The 19,382-nt window shown below is 35.5% G+C and overlaps 6 protein-coding genes across 15 annotated transcripts; 4 read left to right on the top strand and 2 right to left on the bottom strand.

Moving 5' to 3' along the window:
• Positions 1-265: 265 nt before the first annotated feature.
• Positions 266-3,129, bottom strand: LOC8272572 (telomere repeat-binding factor 4). The gene is made up of 6 exons (XM_002514089.4): positions 2,765-3,129; positions 2,402-2,622; positions 2,221-2,305; positions 1,513-1,596; positions 641-920; positions 266-560 (listed from the first exon to the last, which is right to left on the bottom strand). Exons 1-6 carry the CDS (start codon positions 2,912-2,914, stop codon positions 529-531), a joined length of 852 nt encoding a protein of 283 aa, XP_002514135.1. The 5' UTR covers positions 2,915-3,129; the 3' UTR covers positions 266-528.
• A 160-nt stretch (positions 3,130-3,289) lies between these two features.
• On the top strand, positions 3,290-7,418 carry LOC8272573 (lycopene epsilon cyclase, chloroplastic). 2 transcript variants are annotated; one of them, XR_003078295.2, is made up of 12 exons: positions 3,290-3,718; positions 3,809-3,980; positions 4,174-4,309; positions 4,427-4,537; positions 4,650-4,752; positions 5,230-5,373; positions 5,457-5,564; positions 5,872-5,968; positions 6,059-6,184; positions 6,317-6,449; positions 6,675-6,910; positions 7,109-7,349. XR_003078295.2 is itself a non-coding variant. In XM_015716320.3 (11 exons), the coding sequence occupies exons 1-11, from the start codon at positions 3,443-3,445 to the stop codon at positions 7,272-7,274; spliced, it is 1,572 nt and encodes a 523-aa protein (XP_015571806.2). In that variant the 5' UTR covers positions 3,290-3,442; the 3' UTR covers positions 7,275-7,418. The 2 variants fall into 2 exon arrangements, 1 of the variants encoding a protein (XP_015571806.2); XM_015716320.3 differs by lacking the exon at positions 6,675-6,910 and having other exon boundaries at positions 7,109-7,418.
• Positions 7,419-7,545: 127 nt separating this feature from the next.
• Positions 7,546-11,020, top strand: LOC8272574 (disease resistance protein RPS2). Of its 2 annotated transcripts, XM_025156453.2 has the most exons (2): positions 7,546-9,290; positions 9,390-11,020. In XM_025156453.2, the coding sequence occupies exons 1-2, from the start codon at positions 8,162-8,164 to the stop codon at positions 10,844-10,846; spliced, it is 2,586 nt and encodes an 861-aa protein (XP_025012221.2). In that variant the 5' UTR covers positions 7,546-8,161; the 3' UTR covers positions 10,847-11,020. The 2 variants fall into 2 exon arrangements, with proteins under 2 accessions (XP_025012221.2, XP_048227490.1); XM_048371533.1 differs by having other exon boundaries at positions 7,546-11,020.
• A 798-nt stretch (positions 11,021-11,818) lies between these two features.
• On the top strand, positions 11,819-14,817 carry LOC8272575 (uncharacterized protein At4g29660). Of its 8 annotated transcripts, XM_025156524.2 has the most exons (5): positions 11,821-12,033; positions 12,334-12,448; positions 12,914-13,003; positions 13,886-14,098; positions 14,477-14,817. In XM_025156524.2, the coding sequence occupies exons 4-5, from the start codon at positions 13,916-13,918 to the stop codon at positions 14,576-14,578; spliced, it is 285 nt and encodes a 94-aa protein (XP_025012292.1). In that variant the 5' UTR covers positions 11,821-12,033; positions 12,334-12,448; positions 12,914-13,003; positions 13,886-13,915; the 3' UTR covers positions 14,579-14,817. The 8 variants fall into 8 exon arrangements, with proteins under 8 accessions (XP_015571828.1, XP_048228207.1, XP_015571830.1 ...); XM_015716342.3 differs by lacking the exon at positions 12,334-12,448 and having other exon boundaries at positions 11,819-12,033; positions 13,892-14,098; XM_048372250.1 differs by lacking the exon at positions 12,334-12,448 and having other exon boundaries at positions 11,819-12,077; positions 13,892-14,098.
• A 137-nt stretch (positions 14,818-14,954) lies between these two features.
• Positions 14,955-15,775, top strand: LOC8272576 (PRA1 family protein F3). Its single transcript, XM_002514093.4, has one exon. The coding sequence runs from the start codon at positions 15,096-15,098 to the stop codon at positions 15,711-15,713; it is 618 nt and encodes a 205-aa protein (XP_002514139.1). The 5' UTR covers positions 14,955-15,095; the 3' UTR covers positions 15,714-15,775.
• A 1,572-nt stretch (positions 15,776-17,347) lies between these two features.
• On the bottom strand, positions 17,348-18,664 carry LOC8272577 (cytidine deaminase 1). Its single transcript, XM_002514094.3, has one exon. The coding sequence runs from the start codon at positions 18,480-18,482 to the stop codon at positions 17,547-17,549; it is 936 nt and encodes a 311-aa protein (XP_002514140.1). The 5' UTR covers positions 18,483-18,664; the 3' UTR covers positions 17,348-17,546.
• Between the last annotated feature and the right edge of the window lie 718 nt (positions 18,665-19,382).

Raw genomic sequence — 19,382 nt, 5'->3', positions numbered from 1 at the left:
AATCATAGTTACACGATGAATACGAATATGGATCACCTGGAAATCCCGCTCTTCGGCGGAGATGTAAAATGTTTTAAATTGAGATTTGCTGGATACTGTATGTATATCGGGAGACTTCTTCACTTAAAAGTTCCTATTCCACAACAGTGAGTAGGGTCACAAATAAGGTTTATAGACTATTTCCCTCTTTAAAGCATCTCCCAAAAGAACTCCAAGAAATCACAGGGTAATCTTATTTTTGATAAAACAAATGCTATTTCCTCAATAATATAGAAAAGTCTCTTCATGATTATGGTAAAAGAAAGTCAGCATAAAGAATGTCAACAGGCAAATTGTGTACTCTGTAAATAACTATTACCAAGCCCTATTTTAAAAATTACAGGACATTTGTAAATACAAAACAGCCCTTTCAGTTACTTTTATCTTGTCTGGCAAAAATATGGGAAGAAGAAGACAATATTTACATGCATTCTACTCGAAGGGGTCATCTTTTCTCATTTCTCATTTGTAAAGGCATGTATCAGTATCTTAAGCAATAAGCACAACCTCACCTCGTGAACCTGTACAGTCAAAAAGTAAGATGCATGTTAATACAAGGTGGAAAAAGCAATGACAAGGGATAAAAACATTGCAACTTTACATTTCTCAAATATCTCTTTGGCCAATTGTAGCAGTGAATCTGTGTCCTCAGCCATCTTTGAAACTCTCTCTGCCTCCTTAACTGCTTCAGCTGCAACAAATGATTTGTTTTCAGCTTCAGCTATCCTGTAAGCAGCAGCCACTGCTGCTTCTTCCATGGTATCACCAGAATTTATGCAACTAGTGCTCTGTAAATGCCTAGGTCGGACATCTTTCTGTTTTGGGGTAGGCGTTTTTGTCTCCAATGAGGAATTATTCTTTATTTTAAAACAGTTTTGAACCTGCATTTTTATCATAAAGTAAAACCATTTAGTATAACCCTTTGAATCAAAATTGTAGTGTAAACATGAATTTCAAGGGAAGCAAAATTATAGCCTTCTTCAGATCAAAATCGATACCTCTCTTCTCCTAATGTGATAATTATTTTCTTTCATGAAAGACAAAGGAGAATATAAGATATTGATCTTCTCCCCGGCTATAAGCCTTCAACTAGCTGCTATATTTTATGTAACTTGTTGGTATATTCAAAGAATCACCTTTCCTTCTATTTATATACTATCTTTTCCAAGGGGATTTAGAAGGTGGGAGTTTCTGGATTAGTTATAATTTGCAACTACCTAAACCACAATGCTTGATACTGTCATGTGCTGTGATCACTCCACATTTTTTATTAAGCAAACAGGAGTCAGCAAAGCAATGGAGAACAAAACAGATGAACTGGAAATATGAGCAGTAAAGCAAAAGAAAAAAGGGGAAAGCCTAAAGAAATTGATTCTACATTTTAATGAAATAAAAGCAGTAAAGCAAGCAGTCTATTTATCTAGATGTTGAAATCAAGTAAGAAATAGCATTACAATGGTAGAATTCATTGACCTTTTCAAGTTTTTCCTGTGCAACCAACCTTCTTAACCTTGAGCTCAACTGCCTTCTAAAATTTTGTGGCACCACTTGCCTTTGCTGCATAAATTCCCAAGCAGAACAAATTTGTAATAACAGAACATGAAAAATGAGAGAACATAAAGAGCAAGTAGAAAACAGGCAAAACAGCCAGCTAAACTTCAAAATTATCAAAGGTAAGAATTGTGGTAACAATATTTGAAATCCCAAATGCAACTAATCAAAGGCTAATAATTGAAATGCCCTCATTTTATCGGATGTCGCCAAGGGGACAAAATGCCTTCATTCTACACCTAACATTGTTTTCACTTAAAATCTTTTCTAGCGTCCCAGCCTCCAAAGTTGGGCAAAGGAGAGCATATCTGAGAGTAGTTTTTCCTCCATATACAGAATCCCTTATATGTGAGATATTTACAATAATAGCAATTTGCCAAGTTTAGTTGCAGCGTTACAGGGGTTGACAAATGATTTACTCAAGAAATCCAGCATTGACAAGGGAACCAGGAAGATTTATGAGAAGCAGCCTATATACATTTTATTCAAAATGTTCGTACGTAAATTATCACAGTAATGAAGTGTTTTTCTATAACCTCAAGTACTAGTCATCAATATGGTAAATCAGTGAAAAATAGAAGTAACAGAACATTTTGATAAAAAGGAACTTTGCTGGGAGTAAGATGAGACCTCTATGTAGCTAACAATAGCAGTGGTGTCTGCACCATGTTGCTTATTCAAGGCTGAAATAGCCTCAAAAATCATTGCATTATACCTGTACATTGAAGTAATTTGGTCAATCACAGGTCAAAGTGATATATGAAAACTAGAAAAACATCATTCATCAAGTAGGGCGAGAGAAAGTACATACTTTGGAGCAGTTTTAGCATCACCAAAAGTTTTAGTAGAATCATCAACCATAGGATCTGCCTCATCAAGTGGAGAAGTAGTGATAACAGAAGCAGAAGATTGTAAATTGGAAACTGGAATTGGAGAAACAGCTTTAGTAGCAGGAGGAATATCGGAATTCGCTTTCGGTTTTGGTGTCCTTGACTTTTCGCCAGCACTAACACTCATATTCCTCCATTTATCCTGTTAAAACAACAAACACCTCTATTAATCATACTTCACCAAATCTATTACTTTTAAACACAATAAAAAAAGAAGAAAGATTTGATTATCGACTTTTGAATAAATATTAAAAAAAAAAAAAAACTTATGAGAAGGAGAGAACCTTAAGATCGATGTTGGAGCGAGAGAATAAGAAGGGATTAAACTCGGGGTCTTTCTGGATATTTTTCCATTTACCAGTACCGTGTTTGGCTACACCTGCTCTTAACGCTTCTTCTTCCTCAGCTGTCCACTTCTGTTTTGGATTTCCCATTTTCTTAATCTCTTTGTTTACTTCAACGTTATTTGATTAGCAAAGCCTTGTCATACCTTCTTCTTTTTCTTCTTCTTCTTCTAATTACTGTCTGTCACTAACGGACGAAATCACGAAGCCGTTGTAAATGTCAGCCCTAAATTTCTCCCTTTAATAAAGATTACATCAAAACGTCGACGTTTGGATAATCTGACGACGTTTTATCTATCTCGGAGACTTGCAGCCTTTCTTGATTAGAAATAGCTTTGTGAACTACTGCACCAATCTTAACCTCCCACGTGTCAGATTCTAGATGACAGTTGTCCGACTTAGCATATCCTCAAGCTAAAGACTGAGAGAAAAGTAGCAAAGAAACAATCTTCTTCTTCTTGTTCCTCTTTTCTTTTTTTGTTTTTTTTTTTTTTACCTCAGCTTTCAGTTTCTATAGAATCACGAAGCACATGATCCTCATTTACAAAATGGCGTGAACCGTAAGCCTTAGTTTCAGCTTTCATATAAGTTTGTTAGAAGAGTAAAAGAAGAAAAAAAATGGAGTGTTTAGGAGCTCGAAATTTGGCAGCAATGGCGGTGTTTTCTTGCCCTACGAAGAGGAGAACAGTGAGAAGAAATAATAAACAGAGAAGTAGCTCAGCAACACGTTGTCGTTTATATAAAGTGAAAGCAGGGAGCGATAGTTGTGTGGTTATTAATAAAGAAGAATTTGCTGACGAGGAAGATTATATAAAAGCTGGAGGTTCTGAACTTGTTTTTGTTCAAATGCAGCAGAATAAAACCATGGATAAGCATTCTAAACTTTCCGACAAGGTTGTTAACCTTTCTCTTTTCCTTCTAATTGTCGTTTTATTTTGATATTGCTAAAGATAAATAAATGAATAGTCTTGTTTAATTATGCAGTTGCGGCCTATACCTATTGGAGATGATGTATTGGATTTGGTAGTTATTGGATGTGGTCCGGCTGGTTTAGCTCTTGCTGCTGAATCTGCTAAGTTAGGATTAAGTGTTGGTCTTATTGGTCCTGATCTTCCTTTTACTAATAATTATGGTGTTTGGGAAGATGAATTTAAAGGTATATATATATATATATACCTTATGCACTATCATTACTTGCTTGTCTTTTCTTCTATTCCTTTAAATATATATAATGCATTTGTTTGCTTTTTTGACTAAGGCTATAAATATAATATTTATGTAACCAGAAAGTTTTCTGTTATATCACAAATGTTACTCAGATCCTGAATTTAATTTATGTGGTGTACTAGATCTTGGACTTGAAGGATGTATTGAACATGTATGGCGGGATACTATAGTATATCTTGATGATGATGATCCTATTTTGATTGGTCGTGCTTATGGACGAGTTAATAGGCATTTGCTTCATGAAGAGTTATTAAGGAGGTATGAGTGACTAGGTAGAACGCTTTTTTTTTTCTTTCTTTCTTTTTTTAAAATTTTTATTTGCCCTAAGATGTGGTGTTTTATTAAATGCACATAATCTTTATTAATTTCTTCTAGGTGTGTCGAGTCAGGTGTTTCATATCTTAGCTCGAAAGTGGAAAGAATAATTGAAGCTGCTGATGGTCATAGTCTTGTTGCTTGTGAACATGATGTTGTTGTTTCTTGCAGGTAAAATGTGATTGATATCTTCAGTTTAATCTCTTTTTCGAAATTGTATACATGAATGAGTTTAATTTTAACATTACACATCCATGGTGAAGTTTCTAATGTATTATTATAGGCTTGCTACTGTTGCATCTGGAGCAGCTTCAGGGAAACTATTGCAGTATGAAGTGGGAGGTCCACGGGTTTCTGTCCAAACAGCTTATGGTGTGGAGGTTGAGGTATGAGTTAGGATACAGTATTTTATGACAAAATCTTAATCATTAAAAATCTATTTTTTGTTAAACTTTGTCCATCTTGGAGCTGATTCTTTATTTTTCCCTCTTTTCGTTTCCCCTCTTTTTAAGATTTTCATTGCACTTCTTAACTTTATGTAGGAGAATGGATCATATATCTATACTGTCTTGTTGTGCCTATTTTAGCAAAAGAAAGAAAACAAAGAAACAAAAAGATAAAAAACCAACAACAACTACAGGGAATAGTATAGTACATAAGTATTGTGTGTGTTAACCTTTTCTTTTCCATAATTTGGGATAAAATGACTGGTAGATTGAAATTAAGGTAAACAATGGTGTTCAAGTGCAACTTTGGTTTATTGATCTGCAGTCCTCTTCTAAGAACAGATGGGAATTTCAGAAAATTCTAAGAGATGCACTGATGACCAATTATAACGCTATCAATTCTCTTCATATTAACAGGTGGAAAACAATCCATATGATCCTAGTCTGATGGTCTTCATGGATTACAGAGACTACATTAAACAAAAAGTTCCCCATTTAGAAGCTGAATATCCAACTTTTCTTTATGCTATGCCCATGTCATCAACAAGAGTTTTCTTTGAGGTCTGTTCATTCGATTCATTTTGAGTAAACGTACGTTTAGTCATAACAATAATGGTGAAGAGTTAAATTATGATTTCATGCAGGAGACTTGTTTGGCCTCCAAAGGTGCTATGCCTTTTGACTTGTTAAAGAGAAAACTCATGTCACGGTTAGAGACGATGGGAATTCGCATTCTAAAAACCTATGAAGAGGTAATCTTCATAACCAAATCCATGATGCTGTCCAGGCAGATGTATAACTATTTGTGTTGTTTCCAAAACTTGTGTCCTCACACCAAACTGCGGTTGATAATTTATTCTTATTTACTTTGCCTAGATAGCATGCTCACGCTCCTCGATATAGATTATGGCTTCTTATAGGAAAGCTTATTTCTTTAAGTGAAAGTCAGAACTTTGGACAATTGTAATGTTGGTACTATTAGGATTCTCTCTCTTATTGCGTAATGGGTTATGTTGTTATCAGAAGCGTAACAAAATAATTCTCCAATGATTTATGCAGGAATGGTCATATATTCCAGTTGGTGGTTCCTTGCCTAACACTGAGCAAAAGAACCTTGCATTTGGTGCTGCAGCTAGTATGGTGCATCCAGCCACAGGTAAAAAGAGGGTCAGATAAAATCTCTATTTTCTTGAAGTTGAAGCAATTCAAATTTGATTGACACTTCGTTTCTTGCTTTCTCAAACAGGGTATTCTGTAGTCAGATCATTGTCAGAGGCTCCAAATTATGCTTCTGTAATTGCAAGTATATTGAAACAAGATCAATCTAATGGCAAGCTTACTTGTAAAAGAAGTAACGCAATCTCAATGCAAGGTATGTTATGTGTCGACATACTCATAAGAGAAGTAATGCAATTATTTCTTGTCATGCTTAATGATGTCATTTGCATCTAAATGAAAGTAAATTGAAGATTTATTTTCGTTACAACTTCATTCCTTTTCTCAGCTTGGAATACTCTTTGGCCACAAGAAAGGAAACGTCAAAGGGCATTCTTTCTCTTTGGACTAGCACTTATAATACAACTGGATATTGAGGGCATTAGGACATTTTTCCACACCTTTTTCCGCTTACCCAGTTGGTATGGTTCTTTTTACATTTATTCATATGATTCTGTTTACATTTATTCTTCTCTCATTTATCGTTATTTACTAGTTCATATGCATCGAATTCTATTAATATCCAAAAGGAAACTTTTTATCTTGAAATGTCCATATGCGGCATATTCTCAAAAACCAACCCAATCCCGACAGCTAGAGGCAGCATTACCTTACTGGTGATTTATGGTGGTTCTTTTAATATGCAGTGGAGGTTGGGATGTTTTAGAATACCGTGATCATAAGGAGTGGGTAGTGAGATATATCAGGATTTCTGACTCAGGAAGGAAGTTACTTGTGCTTCAGATGAAATCGAATTATTTGTCTTAAGAATGACATGTTGCAGAGAACCAGCTACCTAAAACACTTTCTCTGGTTCTGATTGATTGATGAAACAATATATGGACAACAAACGTGCTTAATTGCGGAAATCCTAGAGCAGCAGGTTGTTTATTCAGTAAAAACTTGTCCATAGTCCGAGATATCATAGAATGCCATCATCCACTTAATGGGTGGAACTTGAATAAGATATCTAGTTAATTTTTTCTTTAATAATTGCATTGGTGTCTGTAAAATTATGGAAATATTACTACTTCGTGGGCAGTTCTTTTCTCAAAATAACTGATGCAAGTGCTCTGTGCAGGATGTGGCAGGGATTCCTTGGTTCAAGTCTGTCCTCAGCTGATCTCTTACTATTTGCCTTCTATATGTTTGTTATTGCACCAAATGATTTGAGAATGTCCCTTGTTAGGCATCTATTTTCTGATCCAACTGGAGCAACTATGATAAGAACTTACCTCACACTATAGGCCCCGTCTTTTCTATTTTCTTTCTTCCACTTTTAAGCGCCATGAGTAGTCCAAATAATAGTAGGTATTTGTATATACACATTTTGTTTATATATTTCATTTCTTGCTTATAAAGACAACGGCAACACTCGTCTCTATTCCTCAGCTCAAGCAAAGTTGCATATGCCTATCATGATCGCCTTTTTATTTTCTTTCTTAAGCTCTAACTAACTGCTCTGCAATTGACTCCAATTGCATTATTCCTTTTGGTAAAGGTGCATAGTCCATTTTGCTGTGATTAGCTGATGACCGGTTCTCATTGTAGAAATTACAACTGAAAGCAAAAAAAAAGACAGTTTTTGATGTTTTTGAGCAAAAAAATCGACAATTTCTTTGTTTAGCCATTTTTTTCACTAGTTCAGGAAACACATCCTAATGCTAAACATATGTCGTTCTAGTCTAATTCTAAATCTCAAATTTGGGATAAACTGCACCAACGTGAAACCGGGGTTTAGTGAATTTGAGAGAAACCTTTTAAAAAAAAATAAAAATTAGTGAGTAATCGAAGAAAGATATCTTGTAACAGTCAAGTGGAATGTCTGTTAGAGAAACAAAAGTGGTAAAACAAAACTTTGATAGTCAACAGCTTCCAAACATTAGGTCAGTCCACTTAAAATTTTTCCACAATGGCAGCCTTATGAAATTTCTAAGAAAGAAGAGTTGGTGACGGGTCAATTTCCAATTTATGAGAGTTGATGGCACATCAATAAACCAGTAAGAAATCAGCATATTCACTGCAGTCTGGTCTAAGTGTGCTGATATCTTCATATCATGATTTATTAGATTGAGGTTATGCTTCTTTCAGTTTCTTCTTTCTTTCTTTACCCAAGACCAAAAATATTTTATCCATGGAAGTTATAGGTCCTCTGATTGGTATACTTTGCAGTACATGCGACAATATGGCTCGAAAAATAAGTTATGTTATTAATGTGAACCGAAAGGTTCACTCCCTCACAACTTTACTAGAGGAATTGAAGTACAAAAGGGATGACATACAGAGACAGGTTGATTGTGCGGAGTTGAAAGGATTGATCTGCACATGCCAAGTCCAAGGGTGGCTAGAAAGAGTTAAAGATGTTGAAACTAAAGCAAGCTTGATTACTGGAGTTCTTGGGCAGAGGAAGCAATGTTTTATGTGCTGTGTTGCAAATTCTTGTACGAGATACAAGCTTAGCAAGAGAGTTTCGGAGTTACAAATGGAAATTAATGAACTTATTGGAAAAGGAGCTTTTGATGCTGTTATAGCAGACGGGTTGGTTTCTGAAACAGTTCAGGAGATGCCCATTAGGCCATCTGTCGGCCTGAATATGATGGTGGAGAAGGTTCAACAGTTTCTTGCTGAGGATGAAGTTGGAATTATTGGAATTTATGGAATGGGAGGCATAGGAAAGACAACCCTCTTGAAGAGTATTAACAACAAATTCCTTACCAAATCACACGAATTTGAGGTCGTGATATGGGCTGTGGTCTCGAAGGATTTTATTGTTGATAATATCCAACAGGCTGTTGGTGCAAGGTTAGGCTTGTCTTGGGAAGAATGTGAAGGTCGGGAGCAGCGAGCATGGAAAATTTACAGAGTAATGAAAAGTAAAAAGTTTCTTCTCTTGTTAGATGATGTTTGGGAAGGAATTGATCTTCAGCAGATTGGAATTCCTCTTCCAAACAAGGAAAACAAATGCAAGGTGATATTTACAACACGTTCGCTGGATGTGTGCAGTGACTTGGATGCTCATCGGAAACTCAAAGTGGAAATCTTGGGAAAGGAGGATTCGTGGAAACTATTCTGCGACAAGATGGCAGGAAGGGAAATTTTGGAGTGGGAATCTATTAGACCTTATGCCGAGACCATTGTCAGAAAATGTGGCGGCCTGCCTCTTGCCTTAATTACCATAGGAAAAGCTATGGCCAATAAAGAGACTGAGGAAGAATGGAGGTATGCAGTGGAGATACTGAACAGATACCCATCAGAAATTCGAGGTATGGAAGATGTATTTACTCTTCTCAAATTCAGCTATGATAATTTAGAGACTGATACTCTGAGGTCATGCTTCTTATACTGTGCTCTGTATCCTGAAGACTATTCTATTGACAAGGAGCAGCTTATAGAGTATTGGATAGGGGAAGGATTTCTAGACAGTAATGTTCATAATAAAGGACATGCTATTATTGGATCTTTGAAAGTCGCATGTCTATTAGAAACTGGTGAAGAGAAGACCCAAGTAAAGATGCATGATGTAGTCAGAAGTTTTGCCTTGTGGATAGCAACTGAATGCGGATTGAACAAGGGTCTAATTCTAGTGGAGGCCAGTATGGGTCTGACTGCAGTCCCAGATGCTGAAAGGTGGAATGGAGCACAACGAGTTTCATTAATGGACAATGGGATCACAACCCTAGCAGAGGTACCTGACTGCCCCAATTTGTTAACATTGCTGCTGCAGTATAACAGCGGTTTGAGCAGAATTCCAGATACGTATTTTCTTTTAATGCCCTCTCTAAGAGTTTTGGATTTGTCATTAACTAGTCTTAGAGAGCTCCCTGCATCCATCAATAGATTGGTCGAGTTACAACATCTTGACTTGTCAGGAACAAAGATAACTGCATTGCCTAAAGAGCTTGGGCATCTGTCAAAGTTGAAGCATTTGGATTTGCAACGTGCAACGTCTCTTAGAACAATCCCACAGCAGGCTTTATCGGGCCTTCTGCGATTGAGAGTCCTGAACTTTTATTACAGTTATGCAGGTTGGGGAGGAAACAATTCTGAGACTGCGAAAGAAGTTGGGTTTGCAGACTTGGAATGCTTGAAGCACCTAACAACACTTGGTATCACTATTAAGGAATCAAAGATGCTGAAGAAGCTTGGTATTTTCAGCAGCTTGCTGAATACTATACAGTATTTGTACATAAAGGAGTGCAAAAGACTATTTTGTTTACAAATATCATCAAACACCAGTTATGGCAAAAACTTGAGAAGACTCAGCATCAATAACTGTTATGACTTAAAGTACTTAGAAGTCGACGAAGAGGCAGGAGATAAGTGGCTTCTTAGCCTGGAGGTTCTTGCCTTGCATGGTCTTCCGAGCTTGGTAGTAGTGTGGAAGAATCCAGTGACTCGAGAATGTCTGCAAAATCTTCGTTCGGTGAACATTTGGCATTGCCATAAGTTGAAGGAAGTTTCATGGGTTTTTCAACTTCAAAATTTGGAGTTTCTTTACCTGATGTACTGCAACGAGATGGAAGAGGTGGTGAGCAGGGAGAATATGCCAATGGAAGCTCCAAAGGCATTTCCAAGCCTAAAAACTCTATCCATCCGAAACCTACCTAAACTGAGGAGTATCGCTCAAAGGGCATTGGCATTTCCTACCCTGGAAACTATTGCAGTGATTGATTGCCCAAAGCTGAAAATGCTGCCAATCAAAACACATAGCACCTTGACATTACCGACAGTGTACGGGAGCAAGGAATGGTGGGATGGACTTGAGTGGGATGAAACCACCTCTGTATCTGCTTCACTTCCAAAATTCATGTCAATTTGATTCATATAGCTACGGCTTTTTCTTTTCTTATTAACTGGGCTCCGCCTGTTGAAAAATCACAAAGTCACAGCCTTGGAGAGGATTGCGACTGAGCCAAGCTTTAGAACAGAAACAACTTCTTGCTTTTCTTCATAGCAATTGCCATATCATATAATTCGATTCTCGCTTTTCCTCTCTTTGGAGAAGTTTTCTTCAGCTGAAACGAGACGTAGATCTTCATTGAAAAGAACTGAGTCATATGAGATGGAATAATAAGAAAAATAAATATTATATAGTTTTATTTAAAGTTAAACCACTTATTTTTGAAGCAAATGGAAATTAAATATCATTTGTTTGCAAGAAATAATAAATATCATTGAAGGAAAGAACAGATAATCTAAGTTTATCTCAAGTTCATATAATAAATATCATTGAAGGAAAGAACAGATAATCTAAGTTTATCTCAAGTTCATGATATCATCCCTGTAACATAGGACCTAATTTTTCTTTTTCAGAACCTCAACACTATTTTAATATCAAAAATATTAATATTATTAATTAATGTAGTGATAAGATAACATTATTATTTTTATAAAATAACCTTTTACTTATTTTTTTATATTCAGTACGATTTAAATTTTTTATATTTATTTTTAATTAATTAATCTCAAAGAAATTAACAATTAAATAATTAATTATCCTATTTAAAAACATAGGGCAGGTTTTTAAAATGTGAAAATATTATTATATTCATGAAATAAAATTATAATTTAAATAAAAATTAATATTATTTATTGATAAACTAAAAACTAAATATCATCAAAACTCAAGATGTATATATAAATAAAATTTTAATTCTAAAATATCTCAAAAATATAAAAATATAAATATGATATATGAATTTAATAAATTATTTACGACCAAAATAGGAGTAAATACTTTATATATGCATTTAAGAAAAGTTAAAAATTGATGCAAAATAAAAAATTATGTAGTTTTGATATATTTGCAAACTAAAATAACTGGAGAAACCTTAATTCTATTTTCATCTCCTCTACCTCTCACAGCCTCTACACCTCCCTCTAACCTCTCAAGCCTCCACCATTGCAAACCCTCAATCGCCGGTCATCTTTCTTCTTCAACGTCGCATCAGTCGCCGCCGGTCATCTGGCTTCTTTAAACCCTCGCAGCAGTCTCCGGTGATCTAGGTGGTGTTGATTTTCTGTCTTTGTCTCTTATTTTCTTCATTTAGGTATTACAAGAATCTGAATGTTCATGAAGATTGAAATTTTTGCTTGAGATGTTTGGCTATTGTTTGACCTCTTCTAGAAAAGCAGCTATTTTCTTGTTGTAATATTGAGTTTTGACTTAGTTATGGACCAGTTAATAGCATTTTAGGGAGGCAATAAAGTTAAATACTCCAATTCAGTGCATTGCAGCAAGTATGAAAATTTTAGTCCTAATCTTAGTTTCTTCCTATTTTCGGGTATGCCACATGATCTACACAGCAATGGCAAGGTCCTCTCTTTTCCCCTACCCTGCCATTTTTTTTCCAACAGGATTTATACCTGACTGTTCCCAAAGGAACTCCGAAGCCTTCAAAGCCAGGGTGTCTCAAATTAAGTGAGAATGCCGGTCCTTTTCTTTTTCTCTTGCAGTAAATATTCGATGATGTCTCTTATATTTTTTAAAACTTTCTCTCACGTTATAGTACTAGTGTTTTATTTCATAGTAATGAACTATTTAAGTATGTCTACTGCTGCTTCTGGCAAAAAAATGAACACTGTTATGAGAATTTTGAAGTTCTAACATGCTAAAATAGATAGTTTCTAGCTTTATTTTTTTGATTGGATTCTGATTGCATTATTTAGTTACCCTCGCAACATTTTCTGTAATCAATACTGTTTTCTAATTGCATTTTTATTTTCTTTTTCCAAAAGCTTTTCTGTTTTTGAGTTGAGAAAGTGTTCATAATTGGCTATGGGCAAGTTTTAAAGATAATAAACAATTTTATTTTATTTATTTCCTTAAATTAAGTTTTACATGATATTTTGAATACTATCAGCCTTATTTTTTTTTTTTCTTTAGAATCTTGTTCAACTGCAGAAGCAAGTTGTTTATATTCAATTGAAGAAGATGTTGATTGAAGATGTGTAATTTCCGTGAATTTTTTATTGAGTAAGTGTTATTTTGATATTTCTTATAATAATAGTTATAAAAAGATCTGCTATTTTAGTACTTAATATGTTAATTGTTTTTTTTTTTTTCCAAAGGTGGTACCTAAGCACTCTTAAACTTGGAGTTGGAAGATGTATGAATTGGAATAGATATTGCGTCTATTATACTTATGTTGATTATTTGGTGTAATAAGATCAATATATTTATAGATTTTGATTAAATCATGTCTGCAGCAACTTGTAGGACTTACAGGTGTTCCATGAGTTGTAGGATTTGAACTGACTCTGATGGTTGAAAATTGAAACTACTCTATGGAGTCATAAAGTTTTTACTGCAGTTTAGGGAAATTGAAGTAACTTACTGATTTATTAATAACTAGAGCTTGTCAGTAGTTAACATAGGAATTCAGTGATGCTTGCAGATTGAAGGATAACAAGCAAATAATGTGTAACAATATTAAGTTTACAGGAGGAGCAATACTTCAAAAATCAAAGACCCCTTTCAATTAAAAGAAAATACAAACACACTAGAGGGGAGGAGAATTTGAAATTAATTGATTCCCTAAAATAAACAGAAGCTGCAAATGTTCTTGTCAAAACCATAAGTGATGCTTATTCTTGTAGGGGATGAAATGCACTACTTAATTTCTTGAAGTTTCAAGTTCATTCACTAGCTGAATATCTTGATCCCATAAGCTAGGTTCCTCATTTTGTAAATTCAGGTAGTTATTAGGTTCTTTTGTTGTACTTCAAAAACTTAGGAATTTATGCACAATATTGAATTACACAAAATTCCGCAATAATTCAGTGAAACTAGGGGTTTGTTTCTTTGTTTGTCATTTTAATTCATTCTTTCTTTTCTTTTCTTGTATATACAAATAAGTTGCAGGTGAGCAATAAAAGGTAGGCTAAAATGACAAGCTATCTATGGAGGAAATATGCAGATTATGTGTACACAAAGTGGGAGAGAACACTTCTTTGGGATATGATAGAACCATACAGAAGACCTAAATCTTTTACTCCTCTGATCACTATTTATATAGCCGCGTTTTATACTGGTGTTGTCGCCTCTGCTATCACTGAGCAACTCTACAAAGTAAAGATTGATACTTTCATATATTTTCAGATTATATTTCAATTCTAATAATTACAGAAAGGGTTACAGACTTGTTTTGTTTAATTTAACCCTCGGACACTGATTGGTATGTACTAGTTATGCATTTCCAGTTGATTGATTTTTATCATAAAAGCTGGATGATTCTGTTCAAATAATATGCTTAACATTTCAGCTTTTGCTCTGATCTGTCAAGTGTTCATCTCTCTGCATATTAGTTGGAATTTGAAAATATCATTTCTACCACGTTAATATTCTATTTTTAACTACTATTATTAAGTTTTGTCGGTCCACAAGTCATTGAGATTTTAGTGATTTTCAAGGTTCTAAGTAAAGAATTGTGTTTCTGGTATTGAGCAGGAGAAGTACTGGGAAGAACATCCTGGTGAAGCAGTGCCTCTGATGAAGCCAAAGTTCTACTCTGGTCCTTGGAAGATTCTTAGAGGAGAGGTTCCCAAATAGTGAAATCTGCAATAACTGTTCTAATTCTTTTGGAGATTCTTCCAATTTGTTTTTTGTTTCCATTGTTATATTTGATAGATTCTAGCTAAGAAATAGTAACTATTGCTTGAAAAGAATTATCAAAACAAACGTTCTCATGGCGATGATGCTTTGGTGGTTGACTAATACCCAGCTGGAAAGAAAGCTGGTTTTGTATTTAAGAAAACGTGGTGTTTACATGAATCACTTCTCATACTGAATATCAGATCCTATCATCCATTAATAGATATATACTTTAAAAAAAGAAAAAGAAAAAAAGGAATCCATCCCTAATATCTATGATGATATATCTTGTTACAATATAAACCATAAGGACTACTGGTCGATTAATGGTGCACCTCAACGTTCTCTCTTAACCTTTAAAAAAGATAAAAGGAAAAGAAAAAAACAAAAATTGTTATGTCCCACTTTCTTCTCCTCAATCCTCGTTAGCATTTTCTCAGAATCTCCCTGTCTGTCTCTCTAGATCATTAGAAAGATGACAACATATGGAACAATACCTGCAGAATCACTCCCATCATCAAAACTGCGCATTCTTTTGAACGCGAGAGAAAAGATTGAATCGAATCTCGGTACAAGAAGGCCATGGAGGGAAATGATGCAGCTGCAGTCCTTCAACCTTCCCACCACGTTCCACGAAACTGTTCAAAGTATCAAAATGAATGCTGCATACTTCCGATACAACTATGTCATTATCATACTTGTCATCCTCTTCCTCAGCTTGCTCTGGCATCCCATTTCATTAATAGTCTTTATAATCATGATGGCAGCATGGCTGTTCCTATATTTTCTACGCGAGGGAGATCCTTTGGTGGTTTTTGACATTGTCATGCATGATAATGCTGTGATGACATTGTTGCTGACGGTTACTGTCATGGTGCTTTTGTTTACAAATGTAAGCGATAACATTATTATTGCTCTCTTTGTGGGGGTGGTGGTGGTTGTGGTTCATGGCGCAATTAGGAGTACTGATGATTTGAAATACATTGAGGATGAAGAAGAAGGATTTGGATCGGTTGGAGTATTACGCAGCGGGGATAATGCAGGCATTGTGCCTCTTAAAAATCCTGCATCTTCTTCATTTTCTGCCTCCTAGCAGTTTCCAATGATTTTAATTCAATTAATCAGACATTCTCAAAAGTTATAAAGAAAAAGGAAACAAAAACAACATATATATATATATATATATATATATATATATATATATATATTGTTCTTCCTCCATTTAACAGATTTGTTGTTTACAGCGCAATCATTCCATTGAAATGGGTGATTTTTGTACTTGCAGCTCATTCCTTTGTCAAATGTTATTGGGGTTAAGAAGATTCATTTAGTAGATAATGGAAGTCATGATTTTTGACTAAGACAGAGATAAAAAGATTATTTGTTTCCTGTTCAAGGAACTTATGCATCAACATTTTTCATGTTTTTATTGGATTGGCTTTTCTGTTTTTCTAACGTGACCCCATATCAAGTTCATGACTATTTCCTCATCTGATTCGTGAGTTAATCATTTGAATTTGCTAGACGTAGATTCTCAAGCCTTTTTTCTTTGATCTTCACCGATTACTCGTGTGCTACCAACCTTTAATTAAAGAAAAAAAAAAAAAAAAACCATATGCTTATCGATTTTGTGGTTGTTTTAGTTTGTTTAATAAAACATGATTATCATGTTCTTATTTATCCGTCTCTGAACAAAGCACCAGAAGGGTAGCACCCGGTTCCTGCATCACTTGCTTCGCAAGTGTTTAACCTTGGAACTTATATTGATTTGAGAGTCAAAAGATATGTGAAGCTGATAGCAGCGTCTTAGTTGTTGCTGCTGTGTCTTCAGTAAGTAGTTTCATTCTTTTGTTTATTCTGTAATCATCCAAAATGCGTTATTAGGCAGTTTTCTGGGCTTGATGCATAGAATAGTTATAAAATTTAAAACACATTACAATTTGTAGTTATAAATATAGAGCATTCAGAGTATGTGGTACTCATCCAAGCACTTGCCGGAATAGCCAACTTATTCTCATTCATATCAATAATCTCTGCACGCCAAAAGAAATCCCTTTTTCTAAAAAATATCCTTGCGTCTTTTGGCTCTTGCTAAAGCATATCAGAATCACAAACTTTACTCTGCCGTAATCCTTCAGAACTCAAATGCAGTTTCCCCTAATTCTTTCTTAGTACAAGTCAAAAGGGATGAAAAGAGGCAAACCAAGGAAACCTTTCTGAGACACTTGTTTTGATAGTATTATCACTTATGTAGGCTATGATTAACTTCCTTTGCTCAAATACCCATCACACAAAGTGTGATAAAGAATGAACCTCATGTAAATATTGGAATTCCAACTCACGAAACTCCACTCTTACCCATCCAATCAAACTACTACACTGCTACGTTTATTGACACCAATTCTGGAGGCAGAGGACCCAGCCGCTTTCTTTTGGGATGTCTGTGCTTGAAAGAGCTTAAAGAAAAAGCCAATTGCCATGAGCTAGCCTAGAACTAGCCACTATTGGATGGTAGTACTGCAATTATTATGTTATTGAAATCCTTATTCATTGAAAATTGGGTGAATGAAATTAAGTATCAAGGAGGTGGTCGCAAGGAAACAATCCTACCATTCAACCAAGAATAATAATGGAGTGAAGGCAATTAGTTTAGTGATTTGATTTTTTTAGTTGTTCAAATTCATTATCTCATATACACAACTGAATATTTAAAACAATACAAGGAGATAGAAGAGAGCAGTAACTTTATTTAAACCTAAGAGACAAACTTGTTTTGTGTACGATTTGCATGCCAATTAAGCATACTTTTTTTGTTTAAATTTGGCCTATATTCCATATCCAGCTTTTCAAGGCCAATAATTTTACTACTGAAGCAATACAATAATTATACATAAGCCAGAACGAAAAATGAATGATTTTGATCCAATTAAGACTTTGAGCTGCTGCAATGAAACACCTTAAACTCACACCTGGGAGAAATGACTTGCAAAAGCAACCTTGCAGTGAATTCCTGTCTCACCACAGCCTCTTCTTTCTCCACCAACACCGCTGCCACAATCTTCTCATACCCACCACCACCACCCACCAAATACGCCACAATCGCCGCCTGCACAGGCCCCAAACTTGGATTGTAAGCGGCAGACTCCATGTAGGACCCTTTATAAACCTTCCCTTCACAATCCATCAATGCCACCCCAGATGGGCACTTACTGTAGGGTGCATGAGAACTATTTGCAGCCTCCAGAGCTTCCAACTTTAAATCATCAAAAACAGAAATACTAATCCCATTCGGGACCTTTTTACTGTTATTACTAATATCATCATTTTGCAATGACATGTGATTATTATGTTTTTCTAAAACTAACGGCACACTCTTATCCAGAAGATCGTACGGTCCAAATCTCTGCGGTAATAAGTTTGACAAAGTATCAAACCTCTTAATATCTCCGTTACTTTGATCGTTATTGTTAGTATTATTACTATCGCCGGTGATGAGGATCTGGATATCAGGGGCGTCGCGGATTTCTTGAAAGAATTGGCGGCAGTGCCCACAAGGAGCAGCAGAAACGGCGACATATTTGAGATTAGATTCGGCATTGAGAAAAAGATTAGTGATGAGGAATTGTTCGGCGTGGACAGACTGATGGAGAGGGAGACCTGGGAATTCAAGGTTGGCTCCGAAGAATATCCGACCCGATGATCCGAGTCCCACTGCACCCACGTAGTAGTCGGAGATGGGTGGCCGAGCTAAGGATTGAGCGGACTTGACGAGGGTGGGGAGGAGCTCGACAAGGGTAAGCCCTGCTTTTTGGGCCATCGATTCGGCTTCGGATGCTTCGATTACGAACCTGGGTGGCTCCATTTCTGAGGTGGGTTATTGAATTGGAGGGCTTTTGATAAGCAATTGGAGAAATGTGTGTAAGAGAGTTTCCCACGAAATCAGGAGGAAGAAGGTGGAGGAGAGGGGAAGGGGAAAGAGGAGGGAGCGTGAGGGAGATTATTTATAGGAGGATTAAGATTAGTGGGTCTTCAGTTTGTGATAATTTTTGCCTGCCAGCTCCGCATGAATATTCATTCCACTTGCTTCAGATTTCTTTATGAATTTAAACTTATATAATTCATTTGTTTAAACAAATGAGCCATTTTGCTGACAATTAAACTTATATAATAGTAAAATTCCAATTTGATATCTCCTTAAATTAAAATATCCATCAAATTATTTTCCAATCAGCTTATCCAGAAACTTCAAAGATATACCTAATGCATGCAGAGTAGTCAAATAAAAAGAGGAGGATTGGTTGAGTGGAAGCATAAGGTTTTCCATTGAGAAATATCATAGAAATTATTTGATTGAGCTTAGCGATTGTCATTACATTGCCTGGAAGTAGGAATTACTATTAGTTTAACCCATGACTTTCTGCATTTGTACTTGCAATTACATAATTGATATTATTGTACAACAAGGTCCAGTCAACTTCCAGCATGTGAAATGAGATGCAGATGCTACCAAACGAGGGTATTATTATTAGCTCATGCTTTATTATTTTATTTAATTAGTCGTTTACTATTAAGGGTCTTTTCTTTTTGTTAATATAATTGATAAGTTAAGACAAGGAAGATATAATTGAATAACATTTGATGCGTCCTGCTCATGGACCGATTGTACCACCTAAGATACTTGGTTTGGCATCCAACTGATCTTGTGGTTTGCTCAATAATGTTGCAAAGATAACATTATCCTAATGCTTATTATATAACTCGC

Source organism: Ricinus communis, chromosome 3 (assembly GCF_019578655.1).
Source record: "Ricinus communis isolate WT05 ecotype wild-type chromosome 3, ASM1957865v1, whole genome shotgun sequence".
Taxonomy (NCBI): domain Eukaryota; kingdom Viridiplantae; phylum Streptophyta; class Magnoliopsida; order Malpighiales; family Euphorbiaceae; genus Ricinus; species Ricinus communis.
Note: the sequence above shows the minus strand (reverse complement) of the source record. Positions and strands in the feature narration are given on the sequence as shown.